The following is a 20,050-nucleotide window of genomic DNA, read 5'->3' on the forward strand; positions in this document are numbered from 1 at the left end:
ATTCCAGCACCCTTTCTCCCACAGCTGCTGGCTGACCTGTTGGCCAGGATCCCTCCTACCTCAGTGTGGAAGGCAGGGGCTTCCTGAGGAAGTATAAGTCCCGAGGAAAGACCTGGGAGGTGGGATCTGCAGCCAAACTGGCCTTTTCTCGTGCTCCTTGTGGCTCTAGCTCTCCCAGAAACCTCAAGGGCCAAGTTCCTATCCTTGCTCAGAGGTCCCACCCCATTCCCCACTTTCAGCCTCAGGCCTTCGCCCTAGCTGCCTCCTCTAGGAACAGCTCCCTCACTCCACCCCCAGGCACACATGTACACCGAGGATGTGCCTTCCCAAAGAAGCTCCACCACTGAGATGCTTCAGGGACTGTACCCAGACTCCTTTATCTTCAGCCTCAAGGTTCTACTCTAGTCCTTGGCACCCCCTAGAACTCTTCCACCTTTGGAACCTTTTTCAGGTGGCAGGAATGAGCAGTGCAGTGGTAGTGACCTCAGTCTGAGCCCTGGAGACCCTAGAAATTGCCCTAAAAAGGAAATGAGTAAAACTCTTCCAGGGGGACTAGAGGTCCTGAGCTCCCCAGGAGTGGAAGGGTCCCAGCTTGTGTGTAGCTGAGGGATCCTGCATTTGGTGTGGCCCAGTGCCTGCAGGCCAGGAGGAAGGGCAAACTAGCAGCGCTGTGGTGGAGGTGAGTCTGTGTCCTGCTCACTGCAGCTGGAGGATTCTCTTGGCAGCCCCACTGCAGAGCGTGCGTCCTTTCCAGCTCTGCTTCAGAGAACAGCAGGGTGTATTGGTGCCCCGGCTGTCTTGGACACCTAACTCGGACCTTGATCCCTTCCCTCCCCAGCTGCCCCCTTGCTGGTCAGCAGCCCCCATAGTCACTCTTGCAGCTGGGGGGAGAGAGAGGAGAAACTCTTGGATATGCTGCTTCCAGACCAAAAATGTAATTTTAGGGGATAAACAGTTTGTCTGTTCCACTCTAGAGAGCCCCCCGGGAAGTGCGTGGTGAACGTGACAACCACTACACTACAGAAACTCCCAGGAGCTCCAGACAGGCTGTGTTGAGCTAGAGAAGGTAAGTACCGTCGCTATACAAGATCAACCAGACAGTAAATCTTCTATAACATTCACCTTCGGTCCTTAAACAGGTGGGCACTGCTGGCCGTGGCCTTGAGGTGATCATACAAAGCTGATCACAGAAACACGGACATATCCAGATCCTACAAGTGGCAAGTATGTGTTAACCAACAGGGTGGTCTCTCCTTAACCTCACCCACAGACATCTCTGTGTCCTGCCCTGGGCAGGTGGAAACAAGCACATGAGCGAAGTCTTGTCCCCTAGGAGCCCCCAGTATCAGTGGACAGACCAGAACACCAGGACAGTTTAGGGGTTGAGACTATGATAAAAGTTTTCCAGATGCTGCTGGCAGTGGGCAGAAGTGGAAATGGTGGAGGCATGGAAGCCCAGGTCCTGGCTCCAGAGCTAACTTGAATGTCACCTACTCTCTGCCCACACCTCCCCCCCTTTCAGGGCAATTTCAAGTCCTGCTGCTTCACCCTCCAAACATCTCCCAGGTGTGTCTCCTCTCCATGCCCACTCCCTCTTTTACAGAACAAGGTATTTTCATCTCTCACCTCCTCCTGGTCTCCCTGCCTCCAGTTTATTCTCCACAGAGCAGCCATACCTATTTCTCTCCGAAAAATCTGGTGTCATCCTTCAACCTAAGGTTTTTCTGTGGCTTCCCGTTGCTCTTAGGGTGGATAGAAATTCCTTTATTTGGCTTTCCCATCCTGGGGAGTCTGCTCTCATTTGCTTTTCTAGTCTCAACAAATAGCACAAACTTCTTGGCCCTCTAAATTCTGGCCATTCCAGCCAGGCTGCCTAATGCCTTGGTCCACACTGGCCCTCGCCCTCCAAATAGTAGCACTGGGTCAGCACAGGAACTCTTGCCACCAGGAAGGGTTGAGCGTACCTTGGAGAACTCTGCCAAATGCAAACCCTCTTTGGTGACTTATCCTCGATAAAAACAGGGATATGGGTGAACCTCTGATTGCTCAGGTTCAGGTTTTGCTGGAACATCTCCTCCTTCCTCTGCCTCCCACAGCGATCTAAAGTGGTTGCCCCTGCTGAAGCTGGCAAGAGAACTCCGTGAGGCCACGACCACCGTATTCCAGCATGTGGCACCACACCTCCAGACAGCAAGCGCTCAACCAGCATTCATTGAAAAGCGAGCTGACTGGGTGCTCAGGAGGCTGCTGCCTTCCCTCCCTTCATAGAACAAGGAGCTGTGACAACAGTGATGACACATCAGAGAAGCCAAAGTTTCTGTGTGCCCGGAGCTATGCTAGCCCTTAGTAGCATATCAGTCTTTACAGTGGCCTGCACGGTAGGGTTTTACCAGTCTCATTTCCTCCTTCCCTTCCCACCCCCATTCCTTCCTTCTTTCTTTCTTGGCCATGCCTGTGGCATGTGGAAACTCCGGGGCCAGAGTTTATTTTATTTTATTTTTTGTCTTTTTGCCATTTCTCGGGCCGCTCTCGCGGCATATGGAGGTTCCCAGGCTAGGGGTCGAATCAGAGCTGTAGCTGCCGGCCTGCCCCAGAGCCACAGCCACGTGGGATCTGAGCCGCGTCTGCAACCTACACCACAGCTCACGGAAATGCCGGATCGCTAACCCACTGAGCAAGGACAGGGACCGAACCCGCGACCTCATGGTTCCTAGTCGGATTCATTAACCACTGTGCCACGATGGGAACTCCTGGGCCAGAGTTTAAACCCACATCACCGCAGCATCCTGAGCCACAACAGTGACAGTGCTGCATCCTTAAACTGTTATGCCACAAGAGAACTCCTTTTTTTTTTTTAATTTATTTTTTATTTTTTAGTCTTTTTGCCATTGCTTTGGGCTGCTCCCGCGACATATGGAGGTTCTCAGGCTAGGGGTCTAATTGGAGCTGTAGCCACCGGCCTACACCAGAGCCACAGCAACATGGGATCCGAGCCGCGTCTGCAACCTACACCACAGCTCACGGCAACGCCAGATCCTTAACCCACTGAGCAAGTGCAGGGACCGAACCCGCAACCTCATGGTTCCCAGTCGGATTCGTTAACCACTGCGCCACGACGGGAACTCCTCCTTTCTTTTTTAAAATTGAGGTATAGTTGATTTACAAAGTTGTGTTAATTTCAGGTGTAGAGCAAAGTGATGGTTATATGTATTTCTTTTTCTTTTTAGGATTCTTTTCCCTTTTAGGTTATTATAAAATATTGAATAGTCTTCCCTGTGCTCTATAGTAGGTCCTTGTTGGGTTATATCTGTTTTATGTATAGTGGTGTGTATATATTAATCCCAAATTGCTAATTTACCCCTTTCCCCTTTGGTAACCATAAGTTACCAGCTTCATTTTCTAAGTGAGAAAATTGAAGTTTGGTTAGATGAACTTAACTTTCTTAACCAAAAGCTGGCAAGTGGAGCTGGGGTCTGAAACTAAGATTCCTGTATCCCCAGATTTTTTGAGCCCTGCTTTCTCTAATTCTGTTCTCCCTCTATGACCACACCAGTTCAAAGCAGCTGCCCAGCTGATGAGTGCCTTTTCTTTAACCTCTGTACCCCTTTGTCAGGGGACTTTCCTGAACCCAAATCTGGAATGCTGGGTGGTGGAATTCCTGGATTTGGGACAGCTTGTGAGGACAATGGGGCTGAGATTTTATGGAAGAAAAATATATTTAGCCTTCTGTTATCTGGGGCTCTCTGGAACTCCAGGCCAGACTCATTCAAGCAGGGTCTTTGTCTCTTGCTCTCTCTCTCTCTTTCTCTCTCTCTCTCTCTCTCTCTTTTTTTTTTTTTTTGTCTTTTTTGGACTGCACCTGAGGCATATGGAAGTTCCCAGGCTAGGGGTCAAATTGGAGCCACAGCTGCCAGACTACACCACAGCCACAGCAATGCAGGATCCAAGCCGTGTCTGCAACCTACACCACAGCTCACAGATATGCCGTATCCTTAACCCAGTGAGCGAGGCCAGGGATTGAACCCATGTCCTCATGGATACTAGTTGGGTTTGTAACCGCTAAGCCACAACAGGAACTCTAGGGTCTTTGTCTCTTTTGGCTTGTTCTGTGGGTGTTTGAAGCCCCGTGGGGACAGACTCTGGAGAATGGCTGCCAGCTGCTTGGTAATGTCAGCCCTGTCTGCTTCTGTAGTGGCCCCTCACCTCCTGTCCGCTACAGCCAGGCTCCCAGGGTTGGCTCTGTCTTCAGTGAGGAGGGATATAAGGCAGGCATCTGGGGAAGCCAACAGTGGCAGAGAGAGTAGCCCACTGGCCCTGGGACAGAACCCTTCTTAAAACCTGGCTGAGAAGAGGAATATGGGGAGACCAGCTGCTGGGCAGGCACACAGTCACAGTGGTTCCCCCCTGGCAAGTCAGGCAGGATTCCTTCCAGCTGATTCCTTCTCACCTTCCAGCTGTTGCCTCTCTCCAGGAGAACCTCTTACACCCACCTGTTTATCCAGATATCCCTTACTGGGAGCTCCTGTCGTGGCTCAGCGGTGAATGAATCTGACAAGTATCCGTGAGGATGCAGGTTCCATCCCTGGCCTCGCTCAGTGGGTTGAGGATCTGGCGTTCCTGTGAGCTGTGGTGTAAGTTGCAGATGTGGCTCGGATACTACGTTGCTGTGGCTGTGGGGTAGGCTGGCAGCTGTAGCTCCGATCGGACCCCTAGCCTGGGAACTTCCATATGCCACAGGTGTGGCCCTTAAAAAAAAAATAATTCTCGGAGTTCCCGTCGTGGCGCAGTGGTTAAAGAAACCGACTAGGAACCATGAGGTTGCGGGTTCGGTTCCTGCCCTTGCTCAGTGGGTTGACGATCCGGCGTTGCCATGAGCTGTGGTGTAGGTCGAAGGCACAGCTTGGATCCCGCGTTGCTGTGGCTCTGGGGCAGGCCGGCAGCTACAGCTCTGATTCGACCCCTAGCCTGGGACCTCCATATGCCGCAGGAGCGGCCCAAGAAATAGCAAAAAGACAAAAAAAAAAAAAATTCTCTACTGATCACCTTCTTGTGCTGGCTCTTTGCTGGGGTGTGCCATGAAGGGACTGGACAAGTCTCTGGTTATCTATCACACAGAGGAGTGGGCTGCGGGGGCCCCAGGTGCTGGGAGCCAGCCCTGAGCAAGTGAATGCTTGCTCCATAACAGATACAATTTCTCATTTAGCCTCAAGTTCAGACTTGCTTTTTCTTTGCTCAACCTAGCCTGCTCACCTCTCAGGCCTGTCCTCTGCACACCACTCTGTACACAGCACACCCTGCCATGACGTCCTCCCTGCTTCCTGCTGTTATATGGGCAGACTGCCCTCTGCATGGCTTCCAGGATCCAGGGTTGCATAAACTAGTTTACCCTGTGAAGCCCTCACTATTTCAAATCTGGCCGAACATTAGGCTGTGCCTGAGAAGCTTTCATTTTTACTTCTTTTAACCTATTAGGGGAATTTTTCAAACATACAAAAAAGTAGAGGGAAGAGTATACTGAACCCCTGTGCACCCATTGCCCAGCTTCAACAGTTATCAACTAATGGCTCCTCTTGTTTCATTTATACCTTACCCATCCACTTCTATAGAATATTTAAAAATAAACCAGGCATTTATTTCATCCATATTTAAAATTGCATCTCTAAAAGACAAAAGCTCTTTTTTAAAAACTTGGATCATTGGAGTACTCTTGTGGCACAGCAGGTTAAGGATCTGGGATTGTCACTGCTGGGACTTAGTTGCTGCTGTCGCATGGGTTTGATCCTTGGCCCTGGAACTTCTGCATGCCACGGGCCTGGCCAAAAAACACCACCACCACCAACAAAGAAGATGTACAGACTGCCAGTAGGTGCCTGAAAATGTGCTTAACATAATTAATCATTGGGGAAATGCAGATCAAAGCTATAATCAATTGTCACCTCATACCTTTTAGAATGCTTATTGTCAAAGAAACAAGAAATAAGTGTTGGCAAGGATGTGACAAAAAGGGAACCCTTGCATACTGTTGGTGGGAATGTAAATTGGTGCAATCACTATGGAAAATATTTTGGAGAACTACTAAAAATAGAACTACTGGGAACTCCGGTTGTGCTCAGCGGGTTAAGGATCCAGGGTTGCCTTGAGCTGTGGTGTAGGTCAAAGATGCAGTTTGGATCCCACATTGCTGTGGCTGTGGTGTAGGCTGGCAGCTGCAGTTCTGATTTGACTCCTAGGAGTTCCTGCTGTGGTGCAACGGTATCAGTGGTGCCCTGGACACAGGTTCGATCCCCAGCCCAGCACAGTGGGTTAAGGCTCCAGCGTTGTTGCAGCTGCAGTTTAGTTTGCAAGTGGGGCTTGGATCTGAGCCCAGGCTGGGGAAATCCACATGCCTTGGAGCAGCCAAAAAAAAGGAACCCTCCTAAACTGGGTGGGAATGTAAATTGGTGCAGTCACTATGGAAAACAGTACAGAGATTTCCTCAAAAAATTAAAAAATGGGGTTATCATATGATCCTGCCATCCAACTCCTGGGCATATATCCAGAGAAAACTATAGTCTAAAAGATCCGGAGTTCCCGTCGTGGCGCAGTGGTTAACGAATCCGACTAGGAACCATGAGGTTATGGGTTCCGTCCCTGGCCTTGCTCAGTGGGTAAGCCCTAAAACAAATGACAAAAAATAACTAAATAAAATAAAATATGACACAAAAGAACTTATCTACTAAACAGAAACAGACTCATAGATGTAGAGAACAGACTTGTGGTTGCCCAGGTTAGGGGGTAATGGATTGGGAGTTTGGAATTAATAGATGCAAACTATATAGAATGGATAAACAACAAAGTCCTACTTTATAGGACAAAGAACTATATTCAATACCCTGTAACAAACCATAATGGAAAAGAAAAAAAAAAAGATTTACTCTCTTTGCAACTTTCAACTATGTAATACAGTATCATTAACTCTAGCCACCACTCTGTACATTACATCCCCATCACTTATTTTATAACTGGAAGTTTGTACCTTTTGACCCCCTTCACCTATTTCACCCATCCACCTGTAGCCTCCCAACCCCAACTCTGGCAACCACCGAACTGTTCTCTGTGTCCATAAGTTGTTTTTTTAATTCCACGTATAAAGGAGATCATGCGGTCTTTGTCTTTCTCTCACTGACTTATTTCACCTAGCATAATGCCCTCAAGGTCCATCCATATTGTCAAAAATGACAAGACTTCCTTCTTTTTATGGCCTTTTTTTTTTTTTATTGCTAGATCATGTGGTAGTTCTTTTATTTTCTTTTCTTTTTTGCTTTTTAGGGCTGCACCTATGGCATATGGAAGTTCCCAGGCTAGGGGTCCAATTGGAGCTGCAGCTGCCGGCCTTCACCACAGCCACAGCAACTCCAATCCAAGTTGCATCTGGGACCTACACCACAGCTCACTGCACCACTGGATTCTTAACCCACTGAGCAGGGCCAGGGATCCAACGTGTGTCCTCCTGGATACTAGAAGGGTTTGTTACTGCCCAGCCACAGCGGGAATTCCTAAGAGAGTAAATCTTAGAAGTTCTCATCACAAGAAGTTCCTGTCATGGCTCAGCGGTAATGAACCCAACTAGTATCCATGAGGATTCAGTTTCAATCCCTGGCCCCGCTCAGTGTGTTAAGAATCTAGCGTTGCCCTGAGCTGTGGTGTAGGTTGCAGGCACAGCTCAGATCCTGTGCTGTTGTGGCTGTGGTGTAGGCCACCAGCTGAAGCTCCGATTTGACCCCTAGCCTGAGAACTTCCATATGCTTCAGGTGTGGCCCTAAAAAGCGAAAAAAAAAAAATTTCTCATCATGAGAAAAAAAAATTTGTAACCATACATGGTGATAGATATTAACTAGAATTATCGTGGTGATCATTTTGCAATATATACAGATAGCAAATCATTATATTGTACACCTGAAACTAATATAATGTTATATGTCCAGTATTCCTACATATGAATAAATACAGATCACTTCACCATCACACTATTATGGCACCTAAAAAGTCAACAATGCTTCCTTAATATCATAGATTTTCTACCAGGTTCAAATCTGATTGCTTAATTTCTTTTTGTTTGTTTGTTTTTTTGGCCTCACCTTCAGTGGAGGTTCCTGGGCCAGAGATTGAACCCATACTACAGCTTTGACCAGAGCCATGGCGATGACGATGCCAGATCCTTAACCCACAGAGCCACAGCAGGGACTCCTCCTCTTATTTTTATTCCTTGCAGTTTATTTGCTGAAAAAACATGTCCTTTGTCCTTTAGAGTCTTCTGTGTTTAGGAATTTGCTGACTGTATCTCATGGTGTCATTTCACACGTTGCTCCATCCCTTGCATTCCCTAAAGCTGGTAGTTATGGGAAGCTTTTAAAAACGCAGATTTCCAGGCTTCACCCTAACAATGTATTCAGTAGGACTGGTGTGGGTGTTGGGGGTCTCTCATTTCCCTACGAACCCCGGTGAGTCTGCTTGCCTCGTGCTTGGAAATTGCCAGTCTCTCTGACTCCAGCGTAACCATGAGTCTACCTCGGTCACACCGAGTATCGGAGATTCATCAAGCTTCTAATTTCCAGTGTTGGGCAGTGCAGGTCACTGCAGGAAGAGGTATTAGCTGTCTTTTGTGGGTTAACTGAGACTCACAGTGGGAATTTTCTGGGAGCCATGGAGGCACTGAGGAAGTTCCCAGACAAGAGATCGAACCTGTACTGAGCCACTGCAGTGACAACTCTGGATATTTAGCCTGCTGAGCCACATGGGAACTTCAGAAAACTTCTTAAGTTAGCAGGACCTGTCCTAGCCTTGAGGGTGTGTGTCAGGGTGAGGAGCAACAGTCTTGCTGATATGGCCCCTAAGGACAAGTGTGGTGTCCAGAGGATGGATGTCTTCACCTGGGCCTGGGGGCTAAGAGCTGCTGACAGGACCCCTTCTGTTACGGGCTGATGAGGCAGGTGGGCCTGGGACGCGGGCCCAAACTTTGTGCTTTTTATTCTCTGCTGATATTCCCCCAGCCCCACTCTCCTGGACCAACTGCTCCCTTAGCTGCTGAGAGGGAGACAATCTACTGATAATAGCCAGCACCTCACTGCCATGGCACACAGCAGAGTGGTCCTTTTAGGATCTGTATCAGATCACTTCACTATCCTGCTCAGATCCCTCCCACGGAGTTTCTGTTGTGGCTCAGTGGTTAACGAACCCAACTAGGAACCATGAGGTTTTGGGTTCGATCCCTGGTCTTGCTCAGTGGGTTAAGGAGCCAGCCAGCGTTGCCGTGAGCTGTGGTGTAGGTCACAGATGTGGCTTGGATCCTGTGTTGCTGTGGCTCTGGCATAGGCTGGTGGCTACAGCTCTGATTGGACCCCTAGCCTGGGAACCTCCATATGCCTCGGGTGCGGCCCTGGAAAAGGCAAAAAGATAAAAATAATAAAATAAAAAGAACTTTACTGAGGCAGAGCCTCCTTGCCTGCCTGCTTGCATCTCTCACAAGCACTCTATCTTAATTAATCTATTTCTTGCCTATGAAAAAAAATAATTTTATTGAAGTAATTGATTTATAATGTGTTAATTTGTTCTGTATAGCAAAGCGATTCAGCCTTACTTATGCACATTTCCATTCGCATACGGGTTATCACAGAACATTGCATGGATTTCCCTGTGCTCCGCGGTAGGTCCCTGTTGAGCATAGGAATGCTCTTCTCTCAGCTCTTCACAATCCCTCACATCTCCACTGAAATGTCACCTCCTCAAAGGAGCCTTCCCTTGACTACCTTGGGTAACATAGCAATCCCTCATCACTTTATCCTCTTAGCTTACTTTACTTTTCTTCATAGCAATTATAATTACATGAAATTATATTCTTTGTCTCCTTTAGTTTGTGGGTGCCATGAGGAGAGGGCCTTCGATCATCTCATTCAGTGAAATATCCGAAGCAACTAGCAACAGTGGCTGGTATGTAACAGGTGCTCAATATAGATTTGGAGGATGGATGAATGGCTAGACGGAACAGCATCTTCTCAGCCCTGCCTCTCCTCTACACACACACACACACACACACACACACACACACACACACACACACGTCGTTGCAGGAGCCACTTAGAAATTGCACCCAAGAGTCCTTTTTAGAGGCAAAAGATCTCAGAGGACCACGTACTCCCTTTGAGAATATACAATAAATGGAACAGGGAGGTTTAGGGCCTGGCCTTGGACAAGCTGGATTTCAAGTCAAACGCCGTTACAGAGAAACATTTTATTGAGCGGAAAGGGACCCATCTGGGGCCAGAAAGGGCTGAGAATGAAGGAGCCTGTGAGCCTTGGGGCAGGGCAGGTGCTGCTTGACTCCATCCCGTTCTTGCCCCAGGGAGCAAGTCTTCCTGGGTCCTGAGATCCCAGGCAGGGGACTCTTTGGGTAGCCACAGTTTCTGAAATTTCTTTCAGTTTCAAAAAGCCCAGGGCCCCCTGGTTTGTGTTGGTGGCCACTTGTAACAGCTCAGGGAAGGAGCCCAGGAGGTAGACTGGGCCCCTGCTGAGGCCACTCTGCACCCTCTCTCTGTTCCTGGATCCTCCTTGGCTCACAGAAGGTAGACTTTTTTTTTTGTCTCCCCACGAAGGGACTCCTAAGGATTGGGGGGAAGAAACATCAGGTTTTCTTCCAGGCCAGCCTCAGCCCTGGGATGTTCAGAGCAGACTCTCATTTCAAACCTCAGTTTCTGAGGCTCCTTGCTTGCAGTCTTTTGGAAGGAAGAAGGCTCTTGCTGAGGAAGGCTCAGGAAGAACAGCACAGGTTCTAATCTCTGGTAGTGGGCAGTGGGGGGATCACTGCAGGAAGAGGCATTCACTGCCTTAGGCCCTCTCTTCAGAGCAGCTCAGCCAGCAAGCTTCTGAGGGGTCATTCTCCTGCCACTATGCTGCAGTCGCCGAATTTTGGGGCTGGAACAACCTAGGTCTTTGTCTGATTCTGCCAGAGGTCGCCGTCTCTTGGGAGCGCGGCTGGGGACTGGCTTCTCTGCTTCTGCCTTTGTTGGGGTGGACACAGGAGCATCCCCATAGGCCCGGTAGCCACCAACCAGGCAGTACGTCTCTCCATGCCAGCCCACCTGGGTTTCTCCACACCCTCGGTAGAGGACATGGTAGTGACCAGGTGTAGGAGGAGAGATGGGAGCCACTGCTACTGCAAAGAAAATCAGAAATGATCAGAACTGTGCTCATCTCCTGCCAGACCCTCCCTTTTCTCATGTCTCTCCCAGTTTGTGGCTGAAACCCTTTAGTCTACTTTATATCCAAAACATAGCCTTGTTTCATCACCTCTAACGAGTCCCTAGAGAAGGGACATTGGCTGCAAAGGCAATTCCTAGAGCTGATGGCTGTGGTAGATGAGGAAATCTATTTGTCATTCCCGGAAAAAATAGTAGGACCAGAAAATAATTGCCATCAGGATCCTCTCCATCTCTCTCTTCCACAAAAGAGAAAACATTTCTAAAGGTTTGTCACTTCTGAGGCTTTCAAGTTTTGGAAAAAAATAATCTTTTTTTTTTTTTTTTTGGTCTCTCTGTCTTTTCTAGGGCTGCACCCGTGGCACATGGAGGTTCCCAGGCTAGGGGTCTAATCGGAGCTGTAGCTGCCAGCCTACACCACAGCCACAGCAACTCGGGATCTGAGCTGTGTCTGTGACCTACACCACAGCTCACGGCAACGCCAGATCCTTAACCCGCTGAGCGAGTCCAGGGATCGAACCTGCAACCTCATGGTTCCTAGTCAGATTTGTTAACCACTGAGCCACGACGGGAACTCCAGAAAAAAATAATCTAATATAAATTGGTTAAGAGCCCCTCCCACCTTGGCAACCCCTCTGGGCCCTAGTCATACTGCCTGTTTCAACCACACTGAACTCTAGTCCTCTGATACTTTTACCTAGATTAGAAAAAGGCCAAACACAAGGCAGAGTGACCATGAGATTCAGAACCAGTATGTGGGTATCCAGTCTAGGTTTACGTAAACCCCACCTCCTGGGACACTCTTTCCTCAGCCTTCCAGGCTCCTTAGCACTTCATCACTCCTCTTGGTTCTTCCATTCTTCCCACCAGTATGGCACCACCCTTTCCCCCAGTACTTAGCAGCTCAGTTTGGGATGTGTCTTGAGGGGACCCACGTAGATGTCTACAGGACAGCACAAAGCTGCCTGGGTTTAAAAGTGCAGTTAAGGAGCGGCCTTCTTCCTCAAACCACCCCATTTATCATTTGCCAACAAAAATGCACTTGACTTTTGCTAAGGGGCCAATCAGGAAAGGGTCTGAATGACAGCATCCAGTAGCCCAAAGGGGAAGGCTACAGTTACAAAGATTAGAGCTTTTCTGCACACTTTCCAGAGATGACATTTCACTTATTTTCAGCTGTGAGCACTGTGGGTCCCTGAGGGTGCCCCAGGCCACTTTCCCCAAGGGAAAGTACTGAGGTGTGTATGGTGGGCGAACCCAAAGGGAACACATAGAAGCCAGGTGAGCTTGTGTGTCCACCAAGCCTCTTGTACAGATGCTTGAGCTTGGCCTACCTGCTGCGCTGCCCTCCCAGGGGACAGAGGACAAGTTAGAGTGAATATAGAAGATCCGATCAGACATTCTCTCTCAGGTAGGCAAAGGGATAGGAATCTGGTGGAGAACTGGTAGGCAGGTTTCTCCGAGAGCAGCACGTTTGCGTAGTTACACTGCCATGGAAACTGAGAAGGTCTGTGAGGTCATCACTACCAGTGAGGTCATACAAGGAAGCTGTGACTTGAGGGGCAGGCTGCAGGCTCTCAGGGTTTTGTGGAGAGCAGGGTGGAGGCAGAGAGGTGCCCTGTCTGGCCCCTCACACCTGGGCCTCCCCACCCCTGCCTAAGTCTAGTAGCCACTTCCTAGGGAGCACAGCCCTAGGAGCCACAGGAGGGCAAGAGAAGCCCACCTTCTGAGATTGGCTTGAGAGGCAAGATTAACCGAAGAATTAGGTTGTATGGCAGTAAACTTAAGTCAGAGAGGCAGAGGTTTATGTAGACTGGGATTCAGGGAAGGCTCCTTAGCAGTGAGCCTGAAGGACAGGTGAGATCTGGACCCATGGAGAGGTGAGGGAAGACCTTCCATTTTGGAAGAATAAAAGCAAAGACACATTATTCTCAATCTTGTCCTGCCCCAAATAAAAATTCATAGAACCCTGGAGTTCCCGTCATGGCTCAGCAGTTAACAAATCCGACTAGCATCCATGAGGACTCAGGTTTGATTCCTGGCCTCACTCAGTAGGTTAAGGATCTGGCGTTGCTGTGAGCTATGGTGTAGGTCACAGACATGGCTTGGATCCCATGTTGCTGTAGCTTTGGTGTAGGCGGATGGCTATAGCTCTGATTGGACCTCTAGCCTGGGAACCTCTGTATGGGTGTGGCCCTAAAAAGACAAAAACAAATAATAGAACCCTCACACTTTTATAGCTGAGCACTCAAAAAACTAGGAGGTTAAGGGACCTTGCTAAGGTTACACAAGTAGTGGAAAGGTATCCTGCTCAATGGTAGGTTCATGTGGGGGCTCTGGATTTACAGCTTATAGGAGTGTAAGGGCACGCTCACCCCATTTCAGAATGACACTGGGAGAGATGTTAAAGTTGCTCAGTGAGGGTCCTGAGGGTTCTGAATGATTTCACACAGTGGGAATGATGGGCCCTTTATTTTTTTTTCCTTTAATTTTTTTTAGGGCTGCACCCATGGCATATGGAGTTTCCCAGGCTAGGGGTCACATTGGAGCTACAGCTGCTGGCCTATACCATAGCAGCGCCAGATCCCAGCCGTGTCTGCCACCTACACCGTAGCTTGCAGCAACGCTGGATCCTTAACCCACTGAGTGAGGCTAGGGGTGGAGCCCGGAATCTCATGATTCCTAGTCGGACTCGTTTCCCCTGCACCACAACGGAAACTCCTTTTCTTTTTTTCTCCAATGGGCTCATTTTAATATGAAATTCAAAACAAATTCATGACAAAATGACAATCTAATCATTACATTCCCCTCTCTGCTCAAAGATTATAATCCTCTCTCCTACCACCATAAAAGATATGATACAGGCTCAGCAGCAGCCCATGTGAGAAACGTCATCAACCCTGTGAAGAGGTGTTACTAAGATGATTTGGTTTGAATCAGAGAAGCAGAGAGACAGCTCTCTCCTTAGCCTATCAGGCCCACAGGAAACAATCTCTTTGGGTCAGCCTTTGATGCAGTGTGGCAATGAAAGATAACTTTAAGGAGGGGCTTCCTGTGGCTGATCTTGAAAGAGCAAAGATGGAACATTTGTTTATTGGAACTGTGGCAGAGGGGATATGCCCAGAAGGTAGAGATTGCTTGGGCTGCTACTTTAGAGGTTGGGCAACCCTGGTTGAGGACCACAGCATCTTCTCTCTACTCCTAAATTGCTTGAGTTAGCGAGTACATGTTAGGACAGCCAAAGTCAGGCCTTAATAGAGCAGACTGCCTTTGGGAGTGGGAGAAGGGAAAATAGGCAGAGGAAGGCTCTGGAGGTTTGTTGTGGTAGGTGGGCCAGTATGAGATCATTCGAGTACTCCAAGCCTCCGGAGATTACTTGCTTGAGAGCATCCTTCTGATGTGGTGGGGCTACTACCTGGCTAGGCCTCTGGGGAAGGCTGAATAAATGGTTTATTAACGTAAGAGTGTGGGAGACTCCCCTGGGAATTCCACAAAACAACTTAAAAAGACATACGTGGATTCTTGGGCTAACCCTCAGAAAACTTATCCAGATCTGGATTAGGGCTCAGGAATCTGCACTTTTAACAAACTTCCGGGTCCATGGAGAGAGTGACCAAATTACTGTCTATCCTGGGTTGCCTTTGAGACAAAGTGGGTAATATTAAAAACTTCACTAGGGAGTTCCTGTCGTGGCTCAGTGGTTAACGAATCCAACTAGGAATCATGAGGTTGCAGGTCCGATCCCTGGCCTTGCTCAGTGGGTTAAGGATCCGGCGTTGCTGTGAGCTGTGGTGTGGGCTGCAGACGCGGCTCAGATCCCGAGTTGCTGTCGCTGTGGTGTAGGCTGGCAGCTACAGCTCTGATTCTACCCCTAGCCTGGAAACCTCCGTATGCCACAGGAGCGGCCCAAGAACTGGCAAAAAGACAAAAACAAAAAAACAAACTGCACTAGGCATAGATGTAAAGAGGGAATATTCAAGGCAAAGAGAGATGTAGTTATTCTGTGCATGAAACATATGTGACAAAAGCTAGCATGGTGGTTAAAAAACACAACCTTTAGGACAGACAGACCAGATTCTATCCTACTTGTGTGATTTTGAGCAAGTTCTTTTGTTCTTCTGTTTCTTTATATGCAAAGAGCTATGATTGTACATGTAGCACAATATTCTTTTTTGGTAAAGGTTGTTCTGGGTCCATTTCTGTTCTCTGCAACTTAATCCTTCTCAGTGTGCAAGTGGTTTTAAGTTGTTTTGTGAAATAGTACATTTGACTTTCATCTGTTCATTATTTAGGCAAAGCTTATATAATGCTGCAGAGACTAAAACCTAAGAGATAGTGAGAGGAGGCCATAAGCTTATTTTGCCAGTTTTGTAAAAAAGTTTAATCTTCTCTCCTCCTCTGCCACCAAGAGATGAGAAAGAAGGGAGAGCTGGAAATGCACACCTAGCAATACCCCGTGTCAGTCTGCCAGTACTTCCCAGACAGATTTCACCGAAAGTGCCTAAGCTTGCCATTGTTGGTGAAGAAGATGTTTCTCTACTGCTAGTCACATCCCATTCTCCTCTTAATGGTTTAGTGGATGTTTTGGGGGCAGGAAATAAAATCTAAACTAAAACATCAATTCAAAGAACCTTTATCTTAGGGGTGGAGGTTTGGAGTGTAAATCTTCTCAGAATACAACAAATTCTGCCCCAGTGGAAACTATCACCAAGGGATGCCTACAAAAACATCACTATTGTTAGAAATCATGATGTAATACAAAGCCAAAATCGACTTTATTTTTCACATGAAAGACCACAGACAGCCACGCTCAGCAGTTCACCTTTCAGTGCTGGCCAGGAGCTTTATCTTCTGAAGCCAGAGAGCAGCCCAGGCCTTCAGGAAGGGGAGCAGGCTGTCCAGAGCGATGACTAGTGTGCTCACCTACCCAACACACACAGGTAAAGATCCCTGTTTTGGCATCATACTAAAGCCGGCTGTAATCAGGTTTGCTGAGGCAAAGGCTCTCTCACTGAGGACCCTAGTCCTGGAAGGCTTCTCCTCCGGCGGGCTGCCAGCTCAATCTTCTGAACCAGGCTCACATCCCAAGGGTGGGTCACAAAGCTGATGACAGTGCCTGGCACCTTGCTTCCCACACGGCCCACCCTCCCTGCTCTGTGGATGTAGTCTTGCAGGGTAAGAGGGAAATCATAATTGATAACTAGCTCCACCTGGGTGCTGTCCAGGCCCCGAGAGGCGATGTCTGTGCAGAGAAGTATGTCTTGGGAGCCCCTCTGGAAGGACTGGAAGATACCTGCCCTCATTGAGGCTGGCATTTGTCCCTGAAGTCTTAAGTGTTGGATTTTGTGGTCATCCAGAATATATCCCAACCAGTTCACAGTACTGGAGCTATTACAGAACACCAGAACAGTTCCTGCGGACCCAGTCCTATATGCTCTGTCATGCTGCTTGAGGATCTGCACCAACTCAGTCACCTTCTCTGCCCCCTTCAGCCTCATGAATGTCTGTTTGACATGAGGCATGATGCAGTGGAGCTTGGAACTGGTGATGGTGGTTAGAGAGTCTAAGCAGGCAGCTTTACTCAGCAGCTGGCTTACACCTTCAGGAAATGTGGCCCCTACCAGCACTAACTGAGCTTTGGGATTGAAGGGGTCTTTTAAGTCAGCTGGGCCTTCTGCTATGTGGCTCTTCTCCAAGATGTAGTCCACCAGTTCCAGAAAGCTTTCATCCAATAGTGTGTCTGCCTCATCCAACACCAAGAAGGAGAGCTGCTCCAGGCTGATCAGCTGACTTTTCAGGCCCTTCCACAGAGCCCCCGGAGTGGCCACTAGTACATCTGCTGGAGGCTGTTTGGATAGTTGCAGTCTGATCCTACTCATGCCATGGCCTCCCCCTAACTCCCGCACCTGGAGGCCCAAGGAGCTGCCCAAGGGCTGGGCCACGGCCCGTACCTGTTCAGCTAATTCTCGAGAAGGCACAAGAACCAGGCCTCGAGGAGCAGGGATACGACAGGAGTCCAGGCTTGGCTGGCCCAAGAGCCGCTGAAGCAGAGGTAGCATGTAGCCAAGAGTCTTGCCACTGCCGGTCTCCGCAGCGCAGAGGATGTGGCGGCCACCAAGTAGAGGGGGAATGGTACTTGACTGAACGGTTGTGGGCCGAACGACTTCGGGAGCAGCCTCTTGCAGTGCGCTCAGCACGCGGGGCTCCAGACCCAGATCGGCAAAGCTGTCCTTGGACGAGAGGTTCCGCAACGCTGGGGCCTCCTGTTGCTTGCGCTCGATTGAGAAGTGGTCCTGGCGGGCGCGCCGATTCTTCCAGCCACGTGAAGCGAGTGGTGCGGGCTCCCAACGGCCCAGCGTGAGACGCGCGGGCTGGTTCAACTCCGGCCGCCGCGCCGAGATCAGCAGCTGGCCAGGTCTCACCAAGACCGGCCGCGGGGGGCCCTGCTGCCCCCTCTGCCGCTGTTCCTGACGCCGTTGTAGAGCCCGCGGAATGCGCACCACTGGCAGGGGCTCGTCGGGACCGCGGACCGTTAGATCCCGTCGAGGCGCCAGATGCAACCGAGTCACGAGCGATAACAGCCGAAGCTGACGTGCTAGAGCCATGGTCCCCGTGTTGCCGGAGAGGCGCAATGCAGTGACGTCACAGATGCGCCAAGGCTTTGAGGACGGTGGCTGACGCGGCTCAGTAAAGCGTGCGGAATAGGCGAACTGTGAGGAGCGAGGAAAGATCTGTAGAGTTCAGCAGCTGTAAGGTCTGTAGGCCCAAACCGGGGGTGGTGACGTCCGGGCTCGGGCCAACCGTGGGGAGAGGTGCACGATTGAGGCAGTACTGGGGTTCGGCGTTACGAGGCGATGAGGTCCTGGCATTACGAACCAGGAGGGCGGAGGACTTCTGGCGGTATGATGTCCGATCCCTGCGATTCTTCTCTGTCGCCTTCAGAGCTCCTGTGATATCTTGTCCAGTTATGGTCTCCCTTCTGTAAACTCCTAGGGTGCGGCGATGTTTTCCCAGATGTGGTCTCCGTGTAAGGTCTTTTAATACAAGTAGTTAGTGAGAGTTTGAATGAATGATCAGGCCAGGGGACCTAGATTAACTCTTTTCCACCAGGCCCTTGGAGAGCTGAGGGCCCAGAGAGCAATCTGATGGCCTTCAGAGTATCCTCTCTTCAGTCTTTATTTCAAGAGAACTCATTTCTTCATACTTTTCCCCTTCCTCTTCAGCGGTGGTTCACTCTCCACTCCTTTGTCACCCTTTCCAACTTCTCATCAAGAACCCACTACTTCTTCAGTTAGCTCGCTCACCTCCACTGGCTTCCCACTCACCTTACCTAAATTACTTGACTAGTAGTGAACCATGTACTGCTACCAGTATGTGGTTTGTCTCACAAAGCCATGGTCAGACAAAATATTTTACTTAAATTTAGTTGTTCAGGTTGCAAAAAAGCCCTACACTGTTGGTACTTGAACAGATCCAGAAAATGGGTGTCTGATCATTTCTGTAGTCTTCAGTGCCTGGGGTAAAAAGATAAGGTAAATGTAGATAAAGCATCTGGGTGGTTCCTAACTTCTGGAGAATGAGTTGTAGTATCATCAAATACCATTATAAATACTATTAAATTTCAGATAGCGTTTTGACGCACAATTAAATTTTCTGGAGAGTTACCTGTTAAACCAGCAGAGGAGAAGTTTTGGGTGAACAAGATCATTGGATAGAGCAGTGGCTCTTGACTGAGGGTAATTTTGCCCCCACCTTTCCCCTAAGACATTTGATAATGGCTGGAGACATTTTTGTCACATCTGGGGAGGTGCTATAGGCTCTTCCTTTGGATAGAGTCCAGGATGCTGCTAAATAATGATCAGGACAGCTCCTTCCAAAAAAAGAATTATCTGGCTCAAAATGTCAATAGCGTGCTGTTGAGAAACTTTGGGTAGAGGATGAGGACTGAAGAGAGGCTGAGGTTACCACATGTGCTTTCATTTCAGGTAGTGACATTTGCCAGACTCTTGTGTGGTCCTGCTCATTCTGTAGCAGGCATATTTATGCTGTTGCTTATCATGGCTTTGGGATCAGGAAACCTCAGGAAGGCCCTGCAAGTCATAAACACAGGAAGGAGTGATTCAAGAGGGTGATGCTGGAGAAGAGAACTTTAGGGAGAGTTGTCCTCATGTGTTTGGGGAATGTGCCGGATGGCAAAGAGATGAGGTATGCTGTGGGGATGTACCATTCTAAAAAAGCAGACTGGGTCTGATGCGTGACAGGGAGTCAGATTCTGAAAGATGGCTGTAGCAACTAAAATTGTGCAAATCTGTCTTGAGAGTGCTGGGGTTTTCTGTCATTGAAAGGTTCATATACAGGCTGATTACCACTGATGGTGATATGCTAAAGGGAGTTCATATAAAGGATGCTCCAAGATGTGATTCCACACTGCTTTTATGATTTTTCTAGGAACTCAGAGCTCCCTGTTCCTTAGCTGAAGAGCTCCTTGGATGTCTGCTCTGACAGATTTTATCCATTGATGTGTGCCACTGTTTTTTTCAGATAGTAAACAAAGAATTGCTTTGCACCAAGCCAGAACAGACACATTGAAGGAATTATCTGAAAAAAATAATACATAGGTATGTATTTACATTTGACTTTTGTCCAGATATTTGGGACAGAGTAGCTCATTAGTGGCTGCTTTCTCATGCTTGAGCCCTTATAATGGGATTACCTCAAAAATATCACAGGGATGGGAGTCTAAGTCTGTCTCTGTCTCTGTCCATGGGCCCTAGATTCTTCTTGTGATTTCTTTAGATACTGGTAAGGCCCCTCTCTTT

The 20,050-nt window shown here is 48.7% G+C and overlaps 3 protein-coding genes and 1 long non-coding RNA gene across 7 annotated transcripts in view; 2 read left to right on the forward strand and 2 right to left on the reverse strand.

Moving 5' to 3' along the window:
• Positions 722-10,000, forward strand: LOC106507567. The gene is made up of 3 exons (XR_002344578.1): positions 722-1,066; positions 2,097-2,378; positions 9,890-10,000. It is a non-coding gene; the product is annotated as an uncharacterized LOC106507567 (long non-coding RNA).
• On the reverse strand, positions 10,086-12,891 carry LOC106507566. The gene is made up of 2 exons (XM_013988516.2): positions 12,566-12,891; positions 10,086-11,188 (listed from the first exon to the last, which is right to left on the reverse strand). Exons 1-2 carry the CDS (start codon positions 12,630-12,632, stop codon positions 10,884-10,886), a joined length of 372 nt encoding a protein of 123 aa, XP_013843970.1. The 5' UTR covers positions 12,633-12,891; the 3' UTR covers positions 10,086-10,883.
• On the reverse strand, positions 15,983-17,965 carry DDX28 (DEAD-box helicase 28). The gene has a single exon (XM_003355776.4). The coding sequence runs from the start codon at positions 17,834-17,836 to the stop codon at positions 16,214-16,216; it is 1,623 nt and encodes a 540-aa protein (XP_003355824.1). The 5' UTR covers positions 17,837-17,965; the 3' UTR covers positions 15,983-16,213.
• DUS2 (dihydrouridine synthase 2) overlaps positions 17,872-20,050 on the forward strand; it is a 43,964-nt gene continuing 41,785 nt past the window's right edge. The window contains exons 1-3 of one of the 4 annotated variants that reach the window (XM_013988514.2): positions 17,910-17,985; positions 19,217-19,436; positions 19,773-19,849. The gene's annotated coding sequence lies outside the window, so the exon portion shown is untranslated. Of the gene's footprint in view, positions 18,132-19,216; positions 19,437-19,772; positions 19,850-20,050 lie in introns of all 4 variants that reach the window. The other 3 variants (XM_021094158.1, XM_005655778.3, XM_013988513.2) reach the window with 3 other exon arrangements.

Source organism: Sus scrofa, chromosome 6 (assembly GCF_000003025.6).
Source record: "Sus scrofa isolate TJ Tabasco breed Duroc chromosome 6, Sscrofa11.1, whole genome shotgun sequence".
Classification (NCBI taxonomy): domain Eukaryota; kingdom Metazoa; phylum Chordata; class Mammalia; order Artiodactyla; family Suidae; genus Sus; species Sus scrofa.